Raw genomic sequence first — 25705 nt, forward strand, 5'->3', positions numbered from 1 at the left:
ATACCCTCCTGCAGATAAAATTAATTTGTAAATAGTATAAATAACAAGGCCTCTGCTCAAGAGTGTTTTTAAAGCTCAAAACTGGACCCTTTATGAGTAGCTTCTTGAATGATACCTTAAGTTGATTTCATTTGGGACACACCTACAAAGCTTTCCTTCGGGACTGGAAATATTTGAACATTATTTGGCCAACTGAGTCCATTGTTCTGGCAGTAACAATTGAGTTCTGTTTTCTTAGACTTAAACCTCACATTTGCCATTAACACTGTAACTATGTCTTCCTCCTAAGCTCTAAAACATAATGAGGGACTCTTCTTTCATTGCTTCTGATACCTTCAGTGATAGACAGTGCCAAGTCCAATTTCTGGCATGTTAAATACTGGTATCACGAATGAGTTCCATCTATTCTTGCTTAGTAGCACCCTCCTTAAAACCTCTTTAAAAAATCTTTTGGAGTATTATTTTGACGAATCTCTTCATAAATTTTTGGAAGGGTTGTGATTCTTTTTCTACTTGGTCAAGACGATCTTAACTGTCTGAAAAATTAGCTGAGCCATGAAGATGACTAGACATGGTGTTTTGAAGGTGCTACCTAAAGCGAAACAGGTCAGACCAGGAATTAGAAACAGGAAGTTCACCCCTAAGCTATGCTTCCATGGGGATAATGTAGGCAATTTTGAATTTTGTGATTCTTGAGATATTGTCATAGCTGTAACTTTTTCTTTTGCTTGCTTGATATCTAATTTCAAATGTACTCTTAAGTTTTTAAACCAGAAGAATTACGTCAGGCACTGATGCCAACATTGGAGGCACTTTATCGACAGGATCCAGAATCCCTTCCCTTTCGTCAACCTGTGGACCCTCAGCTTCTAGGAATCCCTGTAAGTATGTGATGGTACTTCTGATTTTGTTTTTTAACGTGTTAATGGCTTTATTCAGATACAATTCACATATTGTATAAGTCATTTATTTAAAATGTACATACAATTCAGTGTTTTTTGTGTGTGTATTCACAGAATTGTGTAATCATCACTAGAATCAGTTTTTTGATTCATTTTTTATCAGCCCACAAAAGAAACCCCGTACCTATAAGTAGTTAACTCCCCTTTTCCCTCACAAACCCCTCCCCCTTCCACTACTTCCTAACCAACCATTAGTCTGCTTTTTGTGTCTGGATTTGTCTATTCTGGGCATTTCATTAAAGGGAGTCATACAATACGTGGTTCTGTGTGTCTAGCTTCTTTCACTAAGCATAATGTTTTAAAGGTTCATCCATTTTGGCCTGCCCAGGTGGTGTCACAGTGGATAGAGTGTTGACCTGGGACGCCGAGGACTGACCCAGGTTCAAGACTCTGAGGTTGCTAGCTTGAGCACAGGCTTACCCACTTGAGCATGGGTTGCCAGTTTGAGTGTAAAATCATAGACATCATCCCATGGTCACTGGTTTGAGTCCAAAGGTCGCTGGCTTGAGCAAGGGATCACTGGCTCAGCTGGAGCCCCTGGTCAAAGCACATATGAGAAGCAGTCAGTGAACAACTAAGGTGCCACAGCTATGGGTTGATGTTTCTCATCTCTCTCCCTTCTCATCTCTGTCTTACTAAAAGGGGAGGGGGGTGTAACATGGATCAGCATTACATTTCTTTTTTGTGTCCGAGCAATATTCCTTTGTATGGTTGTACCACATTTTCTTTACCCTTTCATTTGTCGATAGACATTTGGGTTGTTGACATTTTTGGCTGTTAACACTAATGCTACTATGAATATTCTTATACAAATTTTTGTGTGGTATATGGTTTTCTCTTGGATATATATACCTAGGAGTGGGATTCCTGGTTCATGTGGGGGTTTTTTTATCACTGGAGTAGCAGTAGTTCATGATAGAAAAGGAAGACCCAAATTAGTTTCATCTGCTTTTAAAGGTGCTTTTACACACCAGGCTGGTAGCAGGTTCATTTAAGGATTTTAAGTGCTTTGAATGACAGAAACCTATTAGGAACCCCCCAACACCCTGTTCTCTGGACTTGGTTTCTTCATCTCTGGGTTCCTTCTAGTGCTAAAATGTTCAGGTTTTTTAAACTTGTATCACTATACTATGTGGTAAAGCACCTGGCATTGCATCAGTAGACCATCAGCTTGTCATATGGAGAGTCTGTGATAACTCTCTTATCCTCTCTGCCCTCTAAGCTGCTTCATCTCTGTACACTAATGATTTTAAGTTTTTTTTATTTATTGGTTTTAGAGAAAAAGAAACATCAATTTTGTTCCACTTATTTATGCATTCATTGGTTGATTCTTGTATGTGCCCTGACTAGGGATCGAACTGTGCAAACTTGATGTATCAGGATAACACTCTAATAACTGAGCTACTTGGTCTGGGTATAGACTAATGATTTAAAGAAGTGTTAACTCGGATGTGAGGGCAGTCTGGCTGCAACATCTGTCACCCCATTGATCGCCAGGGTTGATTCAGCTGATCTGGCTGGCTAGGCGGGTGTCCCCTTCCTCCCTCACCGCTTCATGTGTGTCCCTCCCAAAGCTGCACACTCGGTCAAAGAGGACGACCTTTCCCGCTAGAGGAGAGGACCATTCTTCGGTCAAGGGTATACGAGTAGCTACGCTCCCCTGCTAGAACCTCCAAACAAGTCTCAAGCTCCATTTGTAGGAAAACGTAGGGTAGTCAAGCTTCTAAGACTCTAGACACATCCAAATGAGGCGCTGCGTGTGGCAGTCTGCCTTTCTTAAAAAAATAAAAAATAAAAAAAATAAAGAAGTGTTAACTCTTTGGCAATATAGACAGATGAAAGACTTAATGTTGCCTGGAAAATGAATGATGATAACAGGAAGATATGCCATCTACCTTAAATGTACTGAGACTTTCTGGTAATATAGTTTGGTGTCACTTGTCTTAGGATTACTTTGATATTGTGAAGAGTCCCATGGATCTTTCTACCATCAAGAGGAAATTAGACACTGGACAGTATCAGGAGCCCTGGCAGTATGTGGATGACATTTGGCTTATGTTCAACAATGCCTGGTTATATAATCGGAAAACATCACGGGTATACAAATACTGCTCTAAGCTGTCTGAGGTCTTTGAACAAGAGATTGACCCAGTCATGCAAAGCCTTGGATATTGTTGTGGCAGAAAGGTAAGGAATTTTTTCACAGATAAAAATTGTGTTGAAAACTTGACTAATTAGAGTCCTGAATCTTCATATTATAAGCTCATCTGGACTGGGGACATGATCACAATCTGCTGCGGTTACATACTACCTGTTATGTACTGGTTTACCTGTGTATACCAATTCACATTAAACTCCTCTTGTCCTGTTGAGTTCTTTGTTAAGTGGTGGGAAGGGAGGATATGACTGTCTAAATCTACTTGCAGTGGTGAAATAATTATTAGTAAACTAGAGTGGTTTTTGTTCTGCAAACTATCTTGGAAACAGAAAGCACATTATGGTTAACACAAATGAGAACTAAGACTTCAATTTGTTTTTGATTTGCCAGTGTAAATATTCTAGCTTGTCCTTCAGGCTTGTGTACTATTTAATGAATGGTTTCTTTTGCAGTTGGAATTCTCTCCACAGACACTCTGTTGCTATGGCAAACAGTTGTGCACAATCCCTCGTGATGCCACGTACTACAGTTACCAGAACAGGTAAGTTCAACCATGTGTGGCGCATGGTCCATGTGTCTGCTTGTCTAGGGAGTGCATGCAGATGGGCCAGCACACATACTGTCATGTTTTGTGTGTAACTTGCTCGAAAACAGCTGTACAGCACAAGTTCTGGTCTTTGTAGAATTATACAATTTTCTAGCAGAAAGTAGTCTTGTATCATATGTCTGGGCCCTGGTTTATAAAAATAAAAAGGGCAAGAACCCAAGGCCTTAGGAAGTTAAGCAACTTTGTAAATTGGTGGCATAAGTGAGATTAACATCCCAGGCCCACTTCTCGATACACTGTCCTGTCATAGCTCACCACAGCCTCAAGCAAACCTGAGACGATTTTCAAACTATTTAGTCTTTCTTTTTGTCCATGAAGTAGCTGCTGGCTATCCCCTTCCCAAAACTACCCAGAAAATTTAACCATATGTCTGTTAGCCATCTTTATCTTTTTGGAAATGTTTTCTTTTTGAGTGTGGCCTATCCCAAAGTAGATGTTCTTGAAGTATATGGAAACAGAGGAATCCAGAGTGTTTGCTTTGCCTCTATTAAGAAAATAAAAAAGAACACCTCTAAAAACAGCTCTGGGCCAGACTGTTCCTGACAAAGACGTGCATGACAGGGGATGGTATTTTAATAAATGCAGCACTCCTGCCCATTCTCCCTGCCTAAACAGTGTCTCAGTACATAAGCTGTCATGGCCATGGTTTGTCTATTTTCAGTAATGGAGTATTTACTTCGGGCTTTGAGATAGTAATTGTGAGGCTAGGCAGTTAATACTCTTGATGTTAATTAAACCATGCCCATAGTAGTGGGTTTTGCTGAACTTGTGTGCTACAGATGCATTTCTAGCTTTCAAAGAGTCACTTAAACTTTTTGTTTTATTTACAAAAAGTTAGGTGCACTCTCAGTGCTTTGTAGTCATTAGAATCCAATGTTTTACATAGTAAAACCTGGAAAAAGGTGGGTCTCAAGTTATTTTAAGTACCTTATGTTCAAAAAAGCAAGTAACAACTTGCATGAAACTTATGCTATAGTCTTAACATTCATACCACTTTTGGATTTTTAGCATCTACAGTGTTTGTAATCTTTGTAGCAAGAAACATGTGATGTGGTACCTGCACTCATTACATCCTTTTGCCTTTTTAATAACTATGTCAATTGATGGTTACAATTGGTATCTGACTGCTTATGCAGACTTTTCATTGAAAAACAAGTTATTTTTTTTAAGTGGCTTCCTTGGGATCAGAGAATTTTTTCTCCAGTCTATAATTGTTTTTGGATAATTTGTTCCCTGCTCCTATATCCACAGGGGTTTTTTTTTCTTTTTTAGAAGTGAGGAGAAGTATATGATTGCTGTGTTTAGGGGACAGGGTGGCAATTCCTCTCTCCCAGTATATTTATTTTATTTCTTCTTCTGAGTATTTGCATCAATTAGCATTAATTCTAAAATGAAAGGGTGTAGGTCTGTGTAAGTGAAACTTTTATTTGCTGTAATCATTTGCTACTTGTGATCCCATTTGAGATATTTAATGCTAATCTGTGCTTTGCCTTGGCTTTCTGCTTTGTGTTGTCTCTGCTTTTCTGTTTTTTGTTGTCCTGCAATCCCTCATTTCTTCGTTTGTTTTGTGTTTTTTTTTCTCCCTCATGCTTGTCGTTGTCTGCACTTGGCTTTGATTGCAAAAAAAATCAAAAACAAAAACAAAAATACAAAACCCATACTGTGGGGCCCATAAATCTGCATCATTGAATGTCCTTGTCGCCGTTGATGACCTGCTCTCTGCTCCCGTCCCCCTCCTTGGCCTGCTGTGATTGGTGGCTTCGTTGCTTGGCTTGGGCTGTGTTGTGTGAACGGAACAGTTCACCCCAGTATGGCCTTCTTGCCGACAGGTATCATTTCTGTGAGAAGTGTTTCAATGAAATCCAAGGGGAGAGCGTTTCTTTGGGGGATGACCCTTCCCAGCCTCAAACGTAAGTAGCTACATTATTTTGGAAAATGCCATCTAATTTCTCAGTTTGTTGTTAGGTGGTTATACTCAGGCTTCTTAGTGATCTTAGGTTACTGTCTAATAACAGTAGCCATTAGCCACAGATGTCAACTCAAATACAAACTAAAAGTAAATAAAATTTAAATTTTTCTCATTTGCACTAGGCACATATTAAGTGCTCAGTGGACATCTGTGGCTAATGGCTGCCCTATTGGTTGGCACAGGTAGAGAACATTTTCATCAAAGAACATTTCTATCAGTTCTGTTAGCGCTGATAAAGAGAATACATGAACACTGGGCGGTCATTTCAGATTTGCTTTTTCTATAAGTGAAACAGCTTCTCTCCTAAAAGTTGAAAGGTTATAATGCAGAGAAACTACATTATTAACTGTTCTGAGTTTGAGGGGAATTGAACAAAACCTTACAGCCTTCTCATATAGGTTAATAATATAGAAATCATTTTAGTTTTGAATATCATTGAGCACTAGAGCTTTAGGAGTTTCTTAGAATGACCTACAGACTTCATTGGCATTTGGAATCTTACAAACCTTTATTTTTATGGTAAATGCCAAGGAAAATTTTCAGATATATCCTGTCTCATCATGTGTCTAATCTCTTGAGATTTATTTAGACACTGAGACTCTGAATTTCAAATTTGGACTGTTTTAAGAAAAAACTTTCATATACTTCTAATATTCTTCAAGAGGTTCTTTTCTGGTTTAGCTTATACTAAACAAGCAGTTCAGAACATGGTAAAAAGTATGGAATTTTTATGTTACTAGTAAAATAGAACTTCTGAAAAAAACAGGTTAATTTGTCCAGATTGGGTTGTACTTTAACTTTTAATCACCACTGAAGTATGGTATAGTCAAGTCAGGTATTGATCTGGAGAATAGGTACTGAGTCTCCCTGAAGAGATTTTCTGACCCTTGGCTAAACCAAGGAAGTCAGCTCTAGCTACATTTCCCTAATGCTAGAAAGGAAGGCAGCCTTACTCTTGGTACTATTGAGTGTCTTGCCACGTGTTTTAAACATTAGGACACTGCTATCTTTGACTTGAAAGAATGTGGAAACCTTCTCTTTCGATTATGTAGGGATATAGTGGACCTGGGAGTCTGTGTCACTAAATAGGTTCTCTATGCTGCTGGTCTTCAGAGTACAGTCTGAGTAGCAAGGCCTTGGACCATGTAGAGATGCATCTCTAGGCTATGACTAATAGGAAACAGTTTAAATGTGAAAGTGTCCTCATTTTTGTGAAGAATAATCACCGTACCCAGAGTTGGGCTCCTGAAATTTATTCAGATACAGAATGATAAGACTTTTAGCTTCTGTGACGCTTTGAGTGTGCTGTCCCAGATTTCCAGATAGATGGGAGGCCATGTGAAATTTTTTTTTTTTTTTTTTTATAGAGACAGAGAGAGGGATAGTCAGGGACAGACAGACAGGAACAGAGAGATGAAAGCATCAATCATTAGTTTTTCATTGTGCATTGCAACACCTTAATTGTTCATTGATTGACTTCTCATATGTGCCTTGACATGGGCCTTCAGCAGACCGAGTAACCCCTTGCTCAAGCCAGCAACCTTGGGCTCAAGCTGGTGAGCTTTTCCTCAAACCAGATGAGCCCTCACTCAAGCTGGCGAGCTCAGGGTCTTGAACCTGGGTCTTCCGTATCCCAGTTCGACGCTCTATCCACTGCGCCACCGCCCAGTCAGGCCATGTGAAAATTTTTAAATGAATACTATAAAGTACAGACTTATTTCCTTTAAAATTGAAATACACTGCTCACAAAAATTAGGGGATATTTCAAAATGAATATGAAGCGATAAAAAAGGAAACATTTGCCCCATTAAAAAAATAAAATTATTTTTAAAAAAAAGAATGTGGGGTTTATAAAGCCTTAAAATATATATAAATAATAAAATAAATATAAGGTCACTAAAAAAAAAAGAAAACATTTGATTTTTTCTTAATTAAACAAGAACATTAAAAAAACAAACAAGTCAAAGAAAGTTATTCAGTTATGCAAATAAGATGCAAAATCAACTTTTATTTCATTGGTGAAAATTCACCATACAAAAGACTGAAAGTACTGGAGTATCTGTATATTCGCTGATCTTGAAAGTGTATTTTGAAATATCCCCTAGTTTTTGTGAGCAGTATATATATTCTTAATACTGAAATTTTCTATTAATGAGTATTTGACTTTTCTGAAGAAATGAGTATTATTTTTAAATAGTGGTTTAGCTGCCTCTATGCACACCATCTTTCATAGTTCAGTCTAGGAACATTAAACTACTAAAAGGCATAACTAGCTAACATGAAGAGTAGCAGGCAAGAATTAAAAAGAAAAAGAATGAACTAATATTTCTAGTTCATACTGGTTTCTCCGTTTCCTATAACAAGAGAAACAGATTTACTGTACTCTAAAATTCTTTCCAAAACACTGGCATTCCTTTATGTAAATGTGCATTTTGTAGGAGCCAAGAATGTACCTGTTTGATGTATCTTTGATATATTCTCAGAAAATTTAAATAATCCCCTTTCAGTATGAGATTTGTTCCTTGGGTTAGAACAGAGGTCAGAGTGCTTATTTTTCTGTATTGCTTTTTCTCATTGTGTCCCCCTTCTCTCCTTAGTACGATAAATAAAGAACAGTTTTCCAAGAGAAAAAATGACACACTGGATCCTGAACTGTAAGTAGTTTTCCTTGAATAGACACTTTGATTTTCCTTCTTCCTTTCATTTTCTTGGTTTGGGTGGCCAAGGAGATGGTTCTGTTTTCGTGGGCTGACATCTATACAACATAAATGATAGAAATGTGGAAATCTACATCACAGCATTTGTTTACACTTCACTAAATCAGCCCAAGTGAAGCACCCATCTACCTCTTCTCAGGGCCATGTATTCTATCCCTGTTTTCCACTGCATTTTCAGACAAGTTCATAGTCCCTTGCTTGTGGTGAGGCCTTTCAGAGCGCTGAGATGTACCATTATTTTAGGCATTCCTAGAATGGTGTCAGACTTACTTGGAGGTTTAAGCCGGAATAATCTTTCACTTTTTACTGCCTTTCTACAGTCACATTTTAAATTGTCACATTTAATAACTGAACTTAATCTCTTTTGAAATTTGCTCTACCTGTAAAGAGCTTTTTAAAAATTAAAAACATTTTAAAACTATTATCTCAAGTCTTTAGATTTTTTGGCTTTTTATTCCCAGGTTTGTTGAATGTTCAGAGTGTGGGAGAAAGATGCATCAGATCTGTGTCCTTCATCATGAGATCATCTGGCCACCTGGGTGAGGCATCAGTATTTTTTCATCATGAGTTTCAGCGAGTTTTTGTCTTTGCAATGATTATATCATATCTTAAAAGTTAATGTCTCTAAAAATTGGTTTTTGGACTGGGGAAAGGTAAATAAAATCCAGATTTATCAAGTAACCTAGAATCCAAAAACACAGATCTTTCTCTTACTTGCATGCATTGTTTTAATCCATATGCAAATATTCCACTGTTTTGTATTTTAAATTATTTTGTGGTTGGTTTGTTTTTTTGCTTTCTTTTGTTTTTACATCAAAAGTAAATTGTTTTGCCTGACCAGGTGGTGATGCAGTGGATAGAGCATCAGACTGGGATGCAGAAGGACCCAGGTTCTAGACCCCGAGATCTCCAGCTTGAGCGTAGGCTTATCTGATTTGAGCAAAAACTCACCAGCTTGGACCCAAGGTCGCTGGCTCGAGCAAGGGGTTACTCGGTCTGCTGAAGGTCCCTGGTCAAGGCACATATGAAAAAACAAGGTGTCACAATGAAAAACTAATGATTGATGCTTCTCATCTCTCTTCGTTCCTGTCTGTCTGTCCCTATCTATCCCTCTCTCTGACTCTCTCTGTCTCTGTTAAAAAAAAAAAAAAAGTGACCTGTGATGGTGCAGTGGATAAAGCGTCGACCTGGAAATGCTGAGGTCGCCGGTTCGAAACCCTGGGCTTGCCTGGTCAAGGCACATATGGGAGTTGATGCTTCCAGCTCCTCCCCCCTTCTCTCTCTCTGTCTCTCTGCTCTCTAAAAATGAATAAATAAAATAAAATAAAAAAGTAAATTCTTTTGAAGGTTTTGTCAATAGAGGTAACAAGATGTCTCTAGCACCTGGAAACTAGGGAGGTGTTAAGGTGCAATTAGATTTGCTGCGTTTTAAATATTTGCTTATACTGCAGTAGAAAAATTAGAAGATACAGATTTCTCCCTTTGAGAAAACATCATATTGTGAATATTATCATCAAATGGTAGCCCCGATTAGGATTTGATTTAACCACCTTTTGGGGGTTTTGGCAATAATCCTTTAATGGCTGTAGTAATAAGTTACATAGCTGTTGTCCAGTGAAAGGCAGAATTACATAAAGTGACTGGATACAGACAGAGTTCAGTTAACTAGCTCTTGAACCTTGAACCCCATGTTCTGTTTCTGAATATTCTCCACATATATGCCCATGTTGCACATCATCAGTGACTTTGATAGCAGAGAATGGGACGCTTACCTGCTATTGCTATGGACTACCTCTCACCTTCCAAGAATGGGGTTGATTGCAGCTCTGTTCCAAGGCAGGGGCAGAGGTTGTCTATGCATCAAGTGACTCGTTAGGATGGGATCTCTTCCCTTTTCTTAGATTATTATTGATGCTGGTTTGAAGGTCACAGGATAGAGGCAGCTCACCAATTTCCAGAAAATAACATAGGAAAATTGTAGTAGTTGATGCTTCTATGGCCTGTCTTTAGATACGAATTTTTAGTGCTCTTCTTAATTACAGAGTGCCTAAGAATAATTAAGAGACTAGGAGTGATTATTGCAACTTGACTCAGACCAGTCAGCTAGCTAATGACTTCTCACATTTTTGTAGGAAATTCAACTTATGCACACATTCTTATGTAATTGCAGGAACAAAAAGAATGTACACATTAAATCTATTGGTCCTCCTTCAGAGTGTATTTACAAACCTATCAGTAGCACATAGATTTTTGCCAGTATGACTGGCCAAAAACCAAAATTCTTGTCTTAATCTGTACTCCTTTGCCCTCTTTTCATATGTAAGCCAATTTCTATGCCCTTCACATTTCTTCATGTCTTTTGCCTGTTTGTTTGGGGTGTTTGTTTTTTTTTCAGAGACAGAGAGAGGGATAGATAGGGACAGACAGGAACAGAAAGAGATGAGAAACATCAATCATTAGTTTTTTGTTGCGACACCTTAATTATTCATTGATTGCTCTCATATGTGCCTTGACTGGGGGGCCACAGCAGACCAAGTAACCCCTTGCTCGAGCCAGCGACCTTGGGTCCAAGCTGGTGAGCTTTGCTCAAACCAGATGAGCCCGCACTCAAGCTGGCAACCTCGGGGTCTCGAACCTGGGTCCTCTGCATCCCAGTCCGACACTCTATCCATTGAGCCACCGCCTGGTCAGGCGTCTTTTGCTTGTATTTGAATTAGGCTTTTTCCCCTTTATATTACATTCGTTCGTTCGTTCGTTTGGAAATGCTACCAATAAGCTCCTTTTTTTTTTTTTTTTTTTTTTTGTGACAGAGAGAGGGACAGACAGACAGGAAGGGAGAGAGATGGGAAGCATCAATTCTTCATTGCAGCACCTTAGTTGCTCATTGATTGCTTTCTCATATGTGCCTTGACCGGAGGGCTCCAGCAGAGCTAGTGACCCCTTAGTCGAGCCAGCAAACTTGGGCTCAAGCTGGTGAGCCTCCCTCAAACCAGATGAGCCCGCACTCAAGCCAGTGACCTTGGGGTTTCGATCCTGAATCCTCTGCTTCCCAGTTCGATGCTCTATCCACTGCGCCACCTCCTGGTCAGGTTCAATAAGCTCTTACATTGTTTGTATTAACTCTTTTTTTAGTAGAGGGGGACAGATAGGAAAGGAGAGAGATGAGAAACATCAACACGTTGTGTTACTTAAGTTGTTCATTGATTGCTTTCTCATATGTGACTTGACTTGGGGGACTTCAACTGAGCCAGTGACTTCTTGCTCAAGCCAGCGACATGGGGTCATGTCTGAGATCCCACGATCAGGCCAGTGAGCCCAAGCTCAAGCCAGTGACCTCAGAGTTTCAAACCTGGATCCTCATCATGCCGTGTCGACACTGTCCACTGTGCCACCGCCTTGTCAGGCTGTATTAACTCTTCGTTATATATTTAGAAATATTTCTCTCAGGCCATCTTTTGAATTTGAACTTTATACATACATAAGATAGATTGTGTAGTATTTATTACTTTAAATGTATATCTAAGTTTTGTTAGCGAAGTCTTGGTTTACATTTTAGGTTTATCTGTGATGGCTGTTTAAAGAAAACTGCACGAACTAGGAAAGAAAATAAGTTTTCTGCTAAAAGTAAGTCTCATTATTACAGGCACATCTTTGTAAAATTTCACTAAAGCATTGCTAAGAATAAGCTCTCTAAAATGAATTGCTTTGTTTCAACCTTATAAATATATAACAAAACTACACTATTCTGTAATATACTTGGAATCAAATTACAGTGTACTTTTTAGTTTGAAATTTTGTTAGACTTTCTAAGAAAAACATTTTTAAAGATCAGGATTTGTAAAATGCAGAATCTGTTTTTCTTGTTCCTGCATTTCTCCATATTTGGGGGCATTTCTTAATAGAAACCAAGTGTGGAAATATTTGTACTTGTCCAGAATTGCCATCTCATGAGTGATTACCTCGATTTTGTTTGTACTATTAGTGGGAGCTGCTTTCAGACGTATGTTATCTCTCTTTGTCTTTAATGTTTATTGATTAAGAGAGGAAGAGGGAGAAAGAGAGGAACACTGATCTATTCTTGTATGTGTCCTAAGGATCAAACCAGCAACTTCTGTTTTGGGACAATGCTCTAACCAAGCAAGCTATCCAGCCAGGGCATGTGTTATCTTTTCAATTGACGGTTGGGGGAGGAGTGGCAAGTCAAAAATTTTATTAATATTATATAATTAGTATTAATTTATCTTAGAGTATTTGGCATAAGTGCATTTGTAGTTCTTTGCTGACTTACATGTTGTGTTTATTCCTGCAAGGTTTCTCATGATACCCAAACTTTTAAAATATTATTTTGTAGTCAGGGCAAAGTGCATGTTCTATTTTTTTAACTTCTGAAATTAGAAAATTTTCAAAATAAAAAGTTGGAGAGCCCTGGCTGGTAGTTCGGCTGGTAAGAGCATCACTCCAAAGCACAGAAGTTGTTGGTTAGATTCGCGGTCAGGGCACATATAGAAATAGACTAGTGCTCCTGTCTCTCTCTCTCTCCTCCTGCCTCTCTCTAAAATCAATAAATAAGATTTTTAAAAAAAAAGTTGGAGAAAATAACATTTAAAATGTATTGACTACCATGCTTGCTTTAACTGTACATATACTAAAATTGGAATGACATAGAGAAGACCAGCATGGGTCCTGTGCAACGATGATACACAAATGCATGAAGTCTTCCTTGGGGTGAGGGAGCTGTTTAAGTGCTGATTACATTGCTTGCTTTTAGCAAAATCCAGCAAGTTATCCTATTTGTATTTAAAAAGCAGAAATGAGATTTGATGTTGAACCTTAAGACTGACAGTAATAAATTTACACCTTGATTACTACTGAACTTTAACTTCTACATTCCTAGGGTTGCCATCTACCAGGCTTGGCACCTTTCTGGAGAATCGTGTGAACGACTTTCTGAGGCGACAGAATCACCCTGAGTCAGGAGAAGTCACTGTTCGTGTCGTTCATGCTTCTGACAAAACTGTGGAAGTCAAACCAGGCATGAAAGCGAGGTACGTAAGAGTTTTCCTGTTATCTTGTGGATCCACAGTTGTTCATACACAATTACTAATGTTGATGATTCCAATCTGAATGAGATGCTGTGGTTTTTCCCTCCCATCTGAATTGTGTAGGTTTGTGGATAGTGGAGAGATGGCAGAATCCTTTCCCTATCGAACCAAAGCCCTCTTTGCCTTTGAAGAGATTGATGGTGTTGACTTGTGCTTCTTTGGCATGCATGTTCAGGAGTATGGCTCAGACTGCCCTCCACCCAACCAGAGGTAGGGTTTACCAGGGCTGCCTTCTGATGTGCATGGGAGGAGTTTGCAGTTAGATGAAAGAGCAAAATAAGCAAGAAAGTGAGGTACTTGGTTTGGAAATGCAAATTCTCAAGTATAATATTGAAGTAAAACCAAAAACAAAGTACTGCTTAATACTGTTTTTCTGTGGTCATAATAATAAAATAAGGGTTATGAATAATAACCTTTAAGGGAAACAAACTCATTGCTTTTCAGAAAATAGGCTTAAATCTAGATTGTGTTAAGTACCTTGCTGAGACGTATATGAATAAATGTTATACAAGGTAGAATATAGTTTAGAATTTCTTGTTTCCAAAATAGTGTAAAGACCAGAATATAAATGCTTCCACCAGAATACATTTGGATCCATAAATATTAACTGATACACTATGTTTCAGGCAATTCTGGGTGCTGAACAATAATAGAGCCATAGGCTCACTAAACTTCCCAATCTAGTCATTTAACTAACTAGAATACTGTGTGATAAGTATTATAAAGGTTCACAATCTAGTCATTTAACTAACTAGACTACTGTGTGATAAGTATTATAAATGACAAGGTAAGCAAAAAGCATAAAAGAGAATTTATTTCTAGCTACATTGAAGAGAACTCATGACTTGACTTGGTTTCTTTCTCCCTGTTTGGTACAGGAGAGTCTACATCTCATACCTCGACAGTGTTCATTTCTTCCGCCCGAAATGCTTGAGGACTGCAGTCTATTATGAAATCCTAATTGGATATTTAGAATATGTTAAGAAGTTAGGGTAAGCATATTGATAACAAGTACTTTAAAAAACCATTGGCTTACACTAATTTCACTATGACATTGTGAGAAGACATACATTAAAATTTACAAATATATGATCTGCCTTTTTTCTCATCTAGAAGAACTAGAACCTCAATTTTTTTGGAAATCCTTTGATGTTACACCCATCTAAGATTCGTTTTATTTTGTTCAGTTAAGCTGTTATATACAGTTTGATTTCAGGGTTGATTTTTACTCATTTAGGGCCAGAACTTTGATCAACATTTGCATTTGAACTTTGTACATCTTGGTATCAAAACCAAAAACAAAGGTGTGGAGATAATAAAAATTTGTCGGACTGGTTCCTTACCTTCTCCGAGGTACATAAGTGCTTGAGACTACTTACCACCTCACATTGCAGGGTACTCTTCTTAATAGTTTACAACAGCTTTCTTATTGGAATGAGTCTATTTTCCTTTGTACAGTAGCTTTTATTTGGTCATTGAATGCAAGTTTGAGATTTTTGGATCTTCCAAGAATGATTAGTCTCCAGGAATCAGAGGAGAAGAAGAACTGAGCAATGTGAGATCCATTGTTAGTGCTGTGGGTTATGCCTAGTTCTGGCCTAACAATTTTTTTTTCTTTTTTTTCTTTTTTTTTGTATTTTTCTGAAGCTGGAAACGGGGAGAGACAGACAGATTCTCGCATGCTCCCGACCTGGATCCACCCGGCCCGCCCACCAGGGGGCGATGCTCTGCCGCAACCAGAGCCACTCTAGCACCTGGGGCAGAGGCCAAGGAGCCATCCCCAGCGCCCGGGCCATCTTTGCTCCAATGGAGCCTTGGCTGCGGGAGGGGAAGAGAGAGACAGAGAGGAAGGGGGGGGGTGGGAAGCAAATGGGTGCTTCTCCTATGTGCCCTGGCCGGGAATTGAACCCGGGTCCCCCACACGCCAAGCCGACGCTCTACCGCTGAGCCAACCGGCCAGGGCCTTTTTTTTCCAATTTTATTTATTCATTTTTAAAGAAGAGATGGCAGGGGGAGCAGGAAGCATCAACTCCCACATGTGCCTTGACTAGGTAGGCTAGGGTTTTGAACCGGCGACCTCAGCATTCCAATTCCAGGTTGACACCTTATCCACTGCACCACCATAGGTCAGGCCATACATAGCCTAATAATTTTGATCTAATGCTGGATTGTACACTTCATGTTATTTTGGGACGAGATCATTGCTTTCTCTACTGACTTCCTTGTAATCTAAAGTGGCTGTCTTCCCAGAATGGATTGTCATTTCTCTTGAATGGTACTTCTCTTTGTGTTGATAGTTATACAACAGGGCATATTTGGGCATGTCCTCCAAGTGAGGGAGACGACTATATCTTCCATTGCCATCCTCCTGACCAGAAGATCCCCAAGCCCAAGCGACTGCAGGAGTGGTACAAAAAGATGCTTGACAAGTCCGTGTCCGAGCGAATTGTCCATGACTACAAGGTCAGGAGAACTGGGGGGACTGAGAGAAGTAGAAATTTACTAATCCTGCTGGTCTTTATTCTGCCACTGAAAAGCTTCTGTTCTTCCATGTCATTTATAAAATTACTCTAATTTCATAAAGTGTTATTTTGCCTAAATTATTAGGATGAAGTGTATCTGGTACAGTGTTTAAAACTTGCTAAATTTAGTTCAATATATCAGTGTTTAACATTCTCTTTTATATAGTGAGATTTTTGTCAAAAATACGTTTTCAAAGAGTCTTAGATCAACAAATTTGTTTTAAAGGTGTGACTAATTAAAATGTATTTTTAAATTTTTTAAATTCATTTTAGAGAAACAGACTGGGTGGGAAACATTCATTTGTTGTTCACTTGTGCATTCACTGGTCACTTCCTGTCTGTGTTCTGACTGGGGATCAGACCCACAACCTTGGTGTTTCAGACTGATGCTCTGACTGAACTAACTGGCCAGGGCAAAAAATATATTCTGAATAGCTGTTCCTGATTATAGAGTCTCTCATAATAAGAACTTGAACTACTGAGTTTCTTACCTGTTTTCTGCCACTTGGGGAGGAAATCATCAGCTGTGTGTTTGCCCAGCAGTACAGCAGATTGCTCTGTAGCCATAGTTTCCAGTACTTATAGTATGAGTTGTGCTGAACATACTTCTCAGTGAGAGTTGCTGAGCTCCCAGGATAGGTGCAAGGCAGGCTTGCCTCCCATTACACCATACGCTGCCTTTGTCATCAAGAGTGAGTAAAGGACACGTGTGAATGCTGATGCCTCTGCTTCTGCCATTGGTCCTGGTAGGATAATTTACCACCTGGTTGTATAAAGGCAGATAAGATAGTCTCCCTGCCTTCATGGGTAGAGGAAAGAGAAAACCAGAAATACAGACTTAAGATGGCATTTTTACTGTTTATGACACTAAATGTCTTCCCTGCCTTGGTTCTTAGATACAAAATCTTTGCCACCTTTTTAATCCTTGGTGTTTGTTTCATATGTTCATTAGCTGTGACTTCTTCTATATAATTCAAATTTATTTAAATAGAAATTTCTATTTGTACCTGGATATTTTCAATACAGGATATTTTTAAACAAGCTACTGAAGATCGATTAACAAGTGCAAAGGAATTGCCCTACTTTGAAGGTGATTTCTGGCCCAATGTTCTGGAAGAGAGCATTAAGGAACTGGAGCAGGAGGAAGAGGAGAGGAAGCGAGAGGAAAACACCAGCAATGAAAGCACAGATGTAAGCCCTTCTTTTCCTTTCCAGCTTCTACCTCGGTTCCCATCTGTAATCTAGGAGTGAGCTTAAACTTTCAACTTGGCCTGAAAGCTCTCAGGTGTGAAAGAGCTCTTTAAAATGGGCAGGAAATCCTGGCTGAGTTCTTGAGGTCCTATTGGTGTGGTTTTAAACCTTTTCAGTATCACACCCCCTTTGTAAATGGAGTCTTGGATTTCCAATATGGAAACTGATTGTGGAAACAAAAAATCTGAATAGCTGATAGAAAATTACCTAGAGCAGGCAAACTTTAGTTTCTATAAAGATCCAGATTTCAGATATTTTGGGCCTTATAAGCCACATATCATCTGGCACCATCTTTTTTTAACAAAACATTTTTAAGCCATACCAAAACAATAACAGGCCAGTCCCCTGTGTACAGAGCCTGTTCTTTTAGGAGGATCATGTAAGGAACTTCCTGGTCTCTATTCCCATAGCATGTCTACAGTTTCCTCATTTAATCTGACCATCTAAAATCACCCTTAGTCTGTTAAAGAACTCTACAGCTTTGTTGTTTAAAATCATTGAATGTTTTTCTAGAGTGTTTGAGTAGACCCATAAAATTCTACACTGCTCACAAAAATTAGGGGATATTTTACTACTTCATATTCATTTTGAAATTTCCCCTAAGTTTTGTGAGCAATATAGAATGTGAGTGGAAGAAAATGAATCCAAGTCCTTGGTTCACCACTTCGTGTACCCCACACTGCTTTGCAGTGCCCTGCACTGCCAGCCACTCCTCATTCCCTGTCCTCGATTCTGGAATAGGGCTGATCGATCTGAGGGCCCTCTAAACTGTGCAGCTCTTCTGGTCAAAAAGCTAAGGCTGCCATTGTCTTATAAAGGGTTTTAGTGCGGATTCTTCATTGGGAGAAAACTAATGTTTATAGTAAATAATAGCTTAAAAACAAAGAGGGTGAGTAAAGAGCAGCTGGTGGGAGGCATAATGTGAGCTCTAGAGTCAAAGGCGTCTTTTTACCATTCTTATTACTCATATCACATCCTAACAAAGTGTTAACATTTTCTTGTTTCCTTTGTGCTGTCCTACAGGTAACAAAAGGAGACAGCAAAAATGCTAAAAAGAAGAATAATAAGAAAACCAGCAAAAACAAGAGCAGCCTGAGTAGGGGCAACAAGAAAAAGCCAGGCATGCCCAATGTATCTAATGACCTCTCACAGAAACTGTATGCCACCATGGAGAAACATAAGGAGGTGAGATGGGGCCATCGCTGATGGGAGGAAGGCTGGACAGGACTTCTTAAACACTGCTCACCATGGTTGGCATTCATAGCATGAGTGCTGGATTGGAAATTCAGAAGGAAGAAATCACTTGAATAAGAAAAAACAAGAGAGATGGATAGAAGGGTGGTAAGAACAGGAAGGAAATGATAAAGGTTTGATTTGCAGCTTTATAAATCTAGATGGTTGGATTGTGTCTTACACTTTCGTGTGCCACCTAGTGATGTTTTGGCCAGTGATGGGCTGCTTTTACAATAGTGGTCCCATAATGAAGCTGAAAAATTCCTGTCACTTAGCAATGTCACAGTCATTACAGTGTCGTAGCTCAGTGCATTGCTCGTGTTTGTGGTGATGCTGGTGTAAACAAACCTACAGGGCTGCCAGTAATATAAAAGTATAGCACATAACTTAGCAATGTCACAGTCATTACAGTGTCATAGCTCAGTGCATTGCTCATGTTTGTGGTGATACTGGTGTAAACAAACCTACAGGGCTGCCAGTAGTATAAAGTATAGCACATAACAGTAACAGTAGTAGGTTATAGTCCATCTGGGGTTGTGTAAGTACACCATGACTTTCCCACAATGAAATTGCCAGTGGTGCATTCCTTAGAACATATCCCAATCATGAAGCACTTGACTATGGAATTTGGAAGTATAAGCATAGCTTACTTTGTGGGTGGGGTGGACCTCTGTCCACTCACTGTTCAGGAGATTGGCTTATTGGATGTTATTGTGGTTTTGTTTTAAACCAAGTTCCTTAGCCCCAGGAGGATAGCTCAGTTGGTTAGAGCATTGTCTGGATTGTACGTTCAATCCCCAGTTAGGGACCTACAGAAATATCTGTATCTGTCTCTCTCTCCTTTCTCTTCTTCTCAAATAATCAATCAATAAAAAATATATATTAAAAAAATTTTTTAAACCAAATTTCTTAGAACTATTACCCAGGCCCTGGCCGGTTGGCTCAGCGGTAGAGCATAGGCCTGGCGTGCGGGGGACCCGGGTTCGATTCCCGGCCAGGGCACATAGGAGAAGCGCCCATTTGCTTCTCCACCCCCACTCCCTCCTTCCTCTCTGTCTCTCTCTTCCCCTCCCGCAGCCAAGGCTCCATTGGAGCAAAGATGGCCCAGGCGCTGGGGATGGCTCCTTGGCCTCTGCCCCAGGCGCTAGAGTGGCTCTGGTCGCAGCAGAGCGACGCCCGGGAGGGGCAGAGCATCGCCCCTGGTGGGCATGCCGGGTGGATCCCGGTCGGGCGCATGTGGGAGTCTGTCTGACTGTCTCTCCCCATTTGCAGCTTCAGAAAAATACAAAAAAAAAAAAAAAGAACTATTACCCATTCATTTGTTTGTAATGGAACTTTGGCAAAACAAAACAACAACAACAAAAGTGTTGACTATTGATTGGCCTTTCTGAAAGTGAATTGGGAAATGGAGAAAATTGAAATATTCTTGTAACCTCTTTTCAGAGAAGTTAAAACTTTGAATTATTTTATTATTTAAATTATTTACTACCTGACCTGGCTGTGATGCAGTGGATAGAGCAGAGGACCAGAGGACCCAGGTTCGAAACCCCAAGGTCACTAGCTTGAGCTCGAGGTCACTGGTTTAAGCAAGGAGTCACTCACTCTGCTGTGGCAGCAAACCCCTCCCCCCCCCAATCAAGGCATATATGAGAAAGCGATGGATGAACTTGTTGTTGTAGGGTGTGATAGGGCTCTTTTTCTTTTCAGTGTCATTGTTGAGATGAGAAGTCTTAAAGGACAATTTATGTCAGGTGTGTTTTTTTTGTTTTTGTGGGTTTTTTTTCATTTTAGAGAGGAGAGGGAGAGATAGAGAGAGAGAAGGGGGGGGGGGGGGCTGGAAGCATCAACTCCCATATGTGCCTTGACCAGGCAAGCCCAGGGTTTCAAACCGGCAACCTCAGCATTTCCAGGTCAATGCTTTATCTACTGCACTACCACAGGTCAGGCCTGTCAGGTGTTTTTGTTTTTAGTGAGATAGAGGGACATACAGGCAGGAAAGGAGAGAGTTTAGAAGCATCAGTTCTTCATTGTGGCACTTTAGTTCATTGATTACTTTCTCATAAGTGCTTTGATTGGGGGGCTCTGGCCAAGCCAGTGACCTTTGGGCCCAAGATAGAGACCATGGCGTTATGTGTATGATCCCACACTCAAGCTGGATGAGCCTACGCTGAAGCCAGCAACCTCGGGGTTTCAAACCTGGGTCCTCTGTATCCCAGGGCAACACCATACACTGCGCCACCACCTACCTGGTCAAGCTCGTGTCAGATTTTTAAATTTCATTTTAACTTTTGTTCAGACATCATAATCAAGTTCTTATAGGAAGTGGCTATCATGTGGAGAAAGAACTCAAAGCTTGAGTTTAAGCATGGAATTATAACCAAATTAAGTAAGTTTCCAGGAGCCTGACCAGGCGGTGGCACAGTGGATAAAGCGTCGGACTGGGATGCGGAAGACCCAGGTTCGAGACCCTTCAAGGTTACCAGCTTGAGCGCAGGCTCATCTGGATTGAGCAAAGCTCACCAGCTTGGACCCAAGGTCACTGGCTCGAGCAAGGGGTCACTCGGTCTGCTGAAGGCCCACAGTCAAGGCACATACGAGAAAGCAGTCAATGAACAACTAAGGTATCACAACGAAAAACTGATGATTGATGCTTCTCATCTCAGGAAACTTACCCCTATGTTCCCATCAAATGTCTTGTCCTTATGTGCTCCAGTCAAGGAGTGTGTGTCGTGTGAAATTGCCGTGCATGCCTTAGTTCCCAGTCTTATTTTCTTTCATGACATGGACATTTCATTGAAGATCACAGTATGTTTTGTAGAATTTTCCCTCCGTTTGGAAATATCTGCTTATTTTCCCCTTGTGATTAGCTTCAGATTAAACCATGGATTGCATCGTAAACTAGGTATCTCTGATGCAGAGTCTACTATACATTTGCTGTACCTGACCTGTTCTATTCTTATTTTGAAGGAATTATTAAATGAGGTAGACAGGAACAAATGTGGATTTTAGGTTCGTTGTAGATGGTCTCAGAGAAGGGACGAGAGACATGAAACAGGAGCAAGGGCTGTCACTAACTCAGTGTTCATCAACGTCACAAATGGCCAGTGTGACTCACTGAGTGCTGTTCCTGACCCAGCACCAGGTGGTGCTCCAGATCCAGAGTCAGAATGAGATTGTCTGTTTTGCAGGTCTTCTTTGTCATCCGTCTCATTGCTGGCCCTGCCGCCAACTCCCTGCCTCCCATCGTTGATCCTGACCCCCTCATCCCCTGTGATCTGATGGACGGGCGGGATGCATTTCTCACCCTTGCAAGGGACAAGCACCTGGAGTTCTCATCCCTCCGAAGAGCCCAGTGGTCCACCATGTGCATGCTGGTTGAGCTGCACACCCAGAGCCAAGACCGCTTTGTCTACACCTGCAACGAGTGCAAGCACCATGTGGAGACTCGTTGGCACTGCACCGTCTGCGAGGTAGGGCCCAGGGTGGGGGCAGGGCAGGGCAGGCCAGGCCTAGAGTTTGGAGCACCTGAGAAGCTTTCTGGGTTCGAGTGCTGGTGGTATATACTAGGAGGAAGAGACAGGGCCTGGCCTCATATTTGAGTGGTAGAACTAACGGGGCTTTTGAGCTTTAAGCAGAATATGTAAAAATGCTTTTGAATAACTTCAGTCTTGGAGAGTTGACCTGCACCTGTGTTCTTTCCCCGCAGGATTATGATTTGTGTATCACCTGCTATAACACTAAAAACCATGACCACAAAATGGAGAAACTAGGTCTCGGCTTAGATGACGAGAGCAACAACCAGCAGGCTGCGGCCACCCAGAGCCCAGGAGACTCCCGTCGCCTGAGCATCCAGCGCTGCATCCAGTCTCTGGTCCATGCCTGCCAGTGCCGAAATGCCAATTGTTCCCTGCCCTCCTGCCAGAAGATGAAACGGGTTGTGCAGCACACGAAGGGTTGTAAACGGAAAACTAATGGAGGCTGCCCCATCTGCAAGCAGCTCATCGCCCTCTGCTGCTACCATGCCAAGCACTGCCAGGAGAACAAATGCCCTGTGCCGTTCTGCCTAAACATCAAGCAAAAGCTTCGGCAGCAGCAGCTGCAGCACCGGCTACAGCAGGCCCAGATGCTCCGCAGGAGGATGGCCAGCATGCAGCGAACTGGTGTGGTGGGGCAGCAACAGGGCCTGCCCTCCCCAACTCCTGCCACTCCAACCACACCGACCAGCCAACAGCCCACCACCCCACAGACACCCCAGCCCCAGCCCCCTTCTCAGCCCCAGCCCACGCCTCCCAACAGCATGCCACCCTACTTGCCCAGGACTCAAGCTGCTGGCCCTGTATCCCAGGGTAAAGCACCAGGCCAGGTGACTCCTCCAACACCCCCTCAGACTGCTCAGCCACCCCCCCTTCCAGGACCCCCACCTGCAGCAGTAGAAATGGCAATGCAGATTCAGAGGGCAGCTGAGACGCAGCGCCAGATGGCCCACGTGCAAATTTTTCAAAGGCCAATCCAGCACCAGATGCCCCAAATGACCCCAATGGCTCCCATGGGAATGAACCCAACTCCCATGGCCAGAGGTCCCAGTGGGCATTTGGAGCCAGGGATGGGGCCCACAGGGATGCAGCAACAGCCACCATGGGCCCAAGGAGGATTGCCTCAGCCCCAGCAACTACAGTCCGGGATGCCAAGGCCAGCCATGATGTCAGTGGCCCAACATGGTCAGCCCTTGAACATGGCTCCCCAACCAGGATTGGGCCAGGTCGGTGTGAGCCCTCTCAAGCCAGGCACTGTGTCTCAACAAGCCTTACAAAACCTTTTGCGGACTCTCAGGTCTCCCAGCTCTCCCCTACAGCAGCAACAGGTGCTTAGTATCCTTCATGCCAACCCCCAGCTGTTGGCTGCATTCATCAAGCAGCGGGCTGCCAAATATGCCAACTCTAATCCACAATCCCTCCCTGGGCAGCCTGGCATGCCCCAGGGCCAGCCAGGGCTGCAGCCCTCTGCCATGCCTGGTCAGCAGAGTGTCCACTCCAATCCAGCCATGCAGAACATGAATCCCATGCAGGCGGGCGTCCAGAGGGCTGGCCTGCCACAGCAGCAGCCACAGCAGCAACTACAACCACCCATGGGAGGGATGAGCCCCCAGGCTCAGCAGATGAACATGAATCACAACACCATGCCTTCACAGTACCGAGACATCTTGAGACGACAGCAGATGATGCAGCAACAGGGAGCAGGGCCAGGAATTGGCCCAGGGATGGCCAACCACAACCAGTTTCAGCAACCCCAAGGCGTTGGCTACCCCCCGCAGCAGCAGCAGCAGCAGCAACGGATGCAGCATCATATGCAACAGATGCAACAAGGGAACATGGGACAGATAGGCCAGGTACCCCAGGCCTTGGGAGCAGAAGCAGGAGCCAGTCTGCAGGCCTATCAGCAACGACTCCTTCAGCAACAGATGGGGTCCCCTGCTCAGCCCAACCCCATGAGCCCCCAACAGCATATGCTCCCAAATCAGGCTCAGTCTCCACACCTACAAGGCCAGCAGATCCCTTCTTCTCTCTCCAATCAAGTGCGTTCTCCCCAGCCTGTCCCTTCTCCACGGCCACAGTCTCAGCCCCCCCACTCCAGCCCTTCCCCAAGGATGCAACCTCAGCCTTCTCCTCACCACGTTTCCCCACAGACCAGTTCTCCACATCCAGGACTGGTAGCTGCCCAGGCCAACCCCATGGAGCAAGGGCATTTTGCCAGCCCGGACCAGAATTCGATGCTTTCTCAGCTCACTAGCAATCCAGGCATGGCAAACCTCCATGGTGCAAGCGCCACGGACCTGGGACTCAGCACCGATAACTCAGACTTGAATGCAAACCTCTCACAGAGTACACTAGACATACACTAGAGACACCTTGTAGTATTTTGGGAGCAAAAAAATTATTTTCTCTTAACAAGACTGTTTTGTACTGAAAACAATTTTTTTGAATCTTTCTTAGCCTAAAAGACAATTTTCCTTGGAACATGTAAGAACTGTGCAGTAGCTGTTTGTGGTTTAAAGCAAACATGCAAGATGAACCTGAGGGATGATAGAATACAAAGAATATATTTTTGTTATGGCTGGTTACCACCGGCCTGTTTTCCCCTTGTGTGTGTGGTTCACGTGTGCACTGGGAGGGGGCTGAGGTCTGGGAAGCCACCACATGCTCCTGCCTTGCACCTCCAATAGGTTTTATTATTTTTTTTAAATTAATGAAAATATGTAATATTAATAGTTATTATTTACTGGTGCAGATGGTTGACATTTTTCCCTATTTTCCTCACTTTAGGGAAGACTTAAAAAAGAACATTTCTAAAACCAGAGGACAAAAGGGGTTAATGTTACTTTAAAATTACTATATATATATAGTGTATATATATATATATACACTATATATATATGTATATGTATATATTAAAATACCAATTTTTTTCTCTGGGTGCAAAAATGTTCATTCTTTTAAAAATGTAAAAAAAAAAATTTTCCCTTTTCTCCTCCCTCCAAGTCAACTTTTGTGCTCCAGAAAATTTTCTATTCCATAAGTCTGAGCGTAAAAACTTCAAGTATTAAAATAATTTGTACATGTAGAAAGAAAAATGACTTTTTTCAAAATATACAGGGGCAGCTGCCAAATTGATGTATTATATACTGTGGTTCTGTTTCTTGGAAGAATTTTTTTCGTTATTTTTACATCTAACAGAAAAAATTAAAAAGAGGGTAAGAAACGATTCCAGCGGGATGATTTTAACATGCAAAATGTCCCTGGGGTTTCTTCTTTGCTTGCTTTCTTCCTCCTTACCCTGCCCCCCAACACACACACACACTTTCTGTAAAACTTGAAAATAGAAAGCAAAAACCCTCAACTGTTGTAAATCATGCAATTAAAATTGATTACTTATAAATATGAACTTTGGATCACTGTATAGACTGTTAAATTTGATTTCTTATTACCTATTGTTAAATAAACTGTGTGAGACAGATAACTTTGTTTCACTTCTTGCCGTCACATCCTTGTCTTAGCGTCAGTTTAAATCCCTGATGTATAGGGTTCAGAGGAAAAAAGCAAAAGCATTCCCTTACAGCTTCCCTATATATTAAAGTGGACTTCAGTAAATTTGTAGTGTTCAAGAAAAACACTGCAAGTACCAGCCAA

The 25705-nt window shown here is 41.4% G+C and overlaps 1 protein-coding gene and 1 non-coding gene across 3 annotated transcripts in view; both read left to right on the plus strand.

Annotated features, from left to right (window-relative positions):
* Positions 1–25475, plus strand: part of EP300 (E1A binding protein p300) — an 88377-nt gene extending 62902 nt beyond the window's left edge. For both annotated transcript variants that reach the window (XM_066358509.1, XM_066358508.1), the window contains 15 exons: positions 763–881; positions 2910–3149; positions 3573–3661; positions 5557–5637; positions 8294–8350; positions 8875–8952; positions 11970–12037; positions 13308–13458; positions 13579–13725; positions 14394–14507; positions 15813–15978; positions 17064–17228; positions 18312–18473; positions 21710–21991; positions 22228–25475. In XM_066358509.1, the coding sequence (XP_066214606.1) occupies positions 763–881; positions 2910–3149; positions 3573–3661; positions 5557–5637; positions 8294–8350; positions 8875–8952; positions 11970–12037; positions 13308–13458; positions 13579–13725; positions 14394–14507; positions 15813–15978; positions 17064–17228; positions 18312–18473; positions 21710–21991; positions 22228–24420 (4112 nt within the window). In that variant the 3' untranslated portion in view covers positions 24421–25475. The remainder of the gene's footprint in view (positions 1–762; positions 882–2909; positions 3150–3572; positions 3662–5556; positions 5638–8293; positions 8351–8874; positions 8953–11969; positions 12038–13307; positions 13459–13578; positions 13726–14393; positions 14508–15812; positions 15979–17063; positions 17229–18311; positions 18474–21709; positions 21992–22227) is intronic.
* On the plus strand, positions 13039–13141 carry LOC136390329 (U6 spliceosomal RNA). Its single transcript, XR_010748734.1, has one exon. It is a non-coding gene; the product is annotated as a U6 spliceosomal RNA (small nuclear RNA).
* Positions 25476–25705: the final 230 nt, after the last annotated feature.

Source organism: Saccopteryx leptura, chromosome 1 (assembly GCF_036850995.1).
Source record: "Saccopteryx leptura isolate mSacLep1 chromosome 1, mSacLep1_pri_phased_curated, whole genome shotgun sequence".
NCBI lineage: Eukaryota > Metazoa > Chordata > Mammalia > Chiroptera > Emballonuridae > Saccopteryx > Saccopteryx leptura.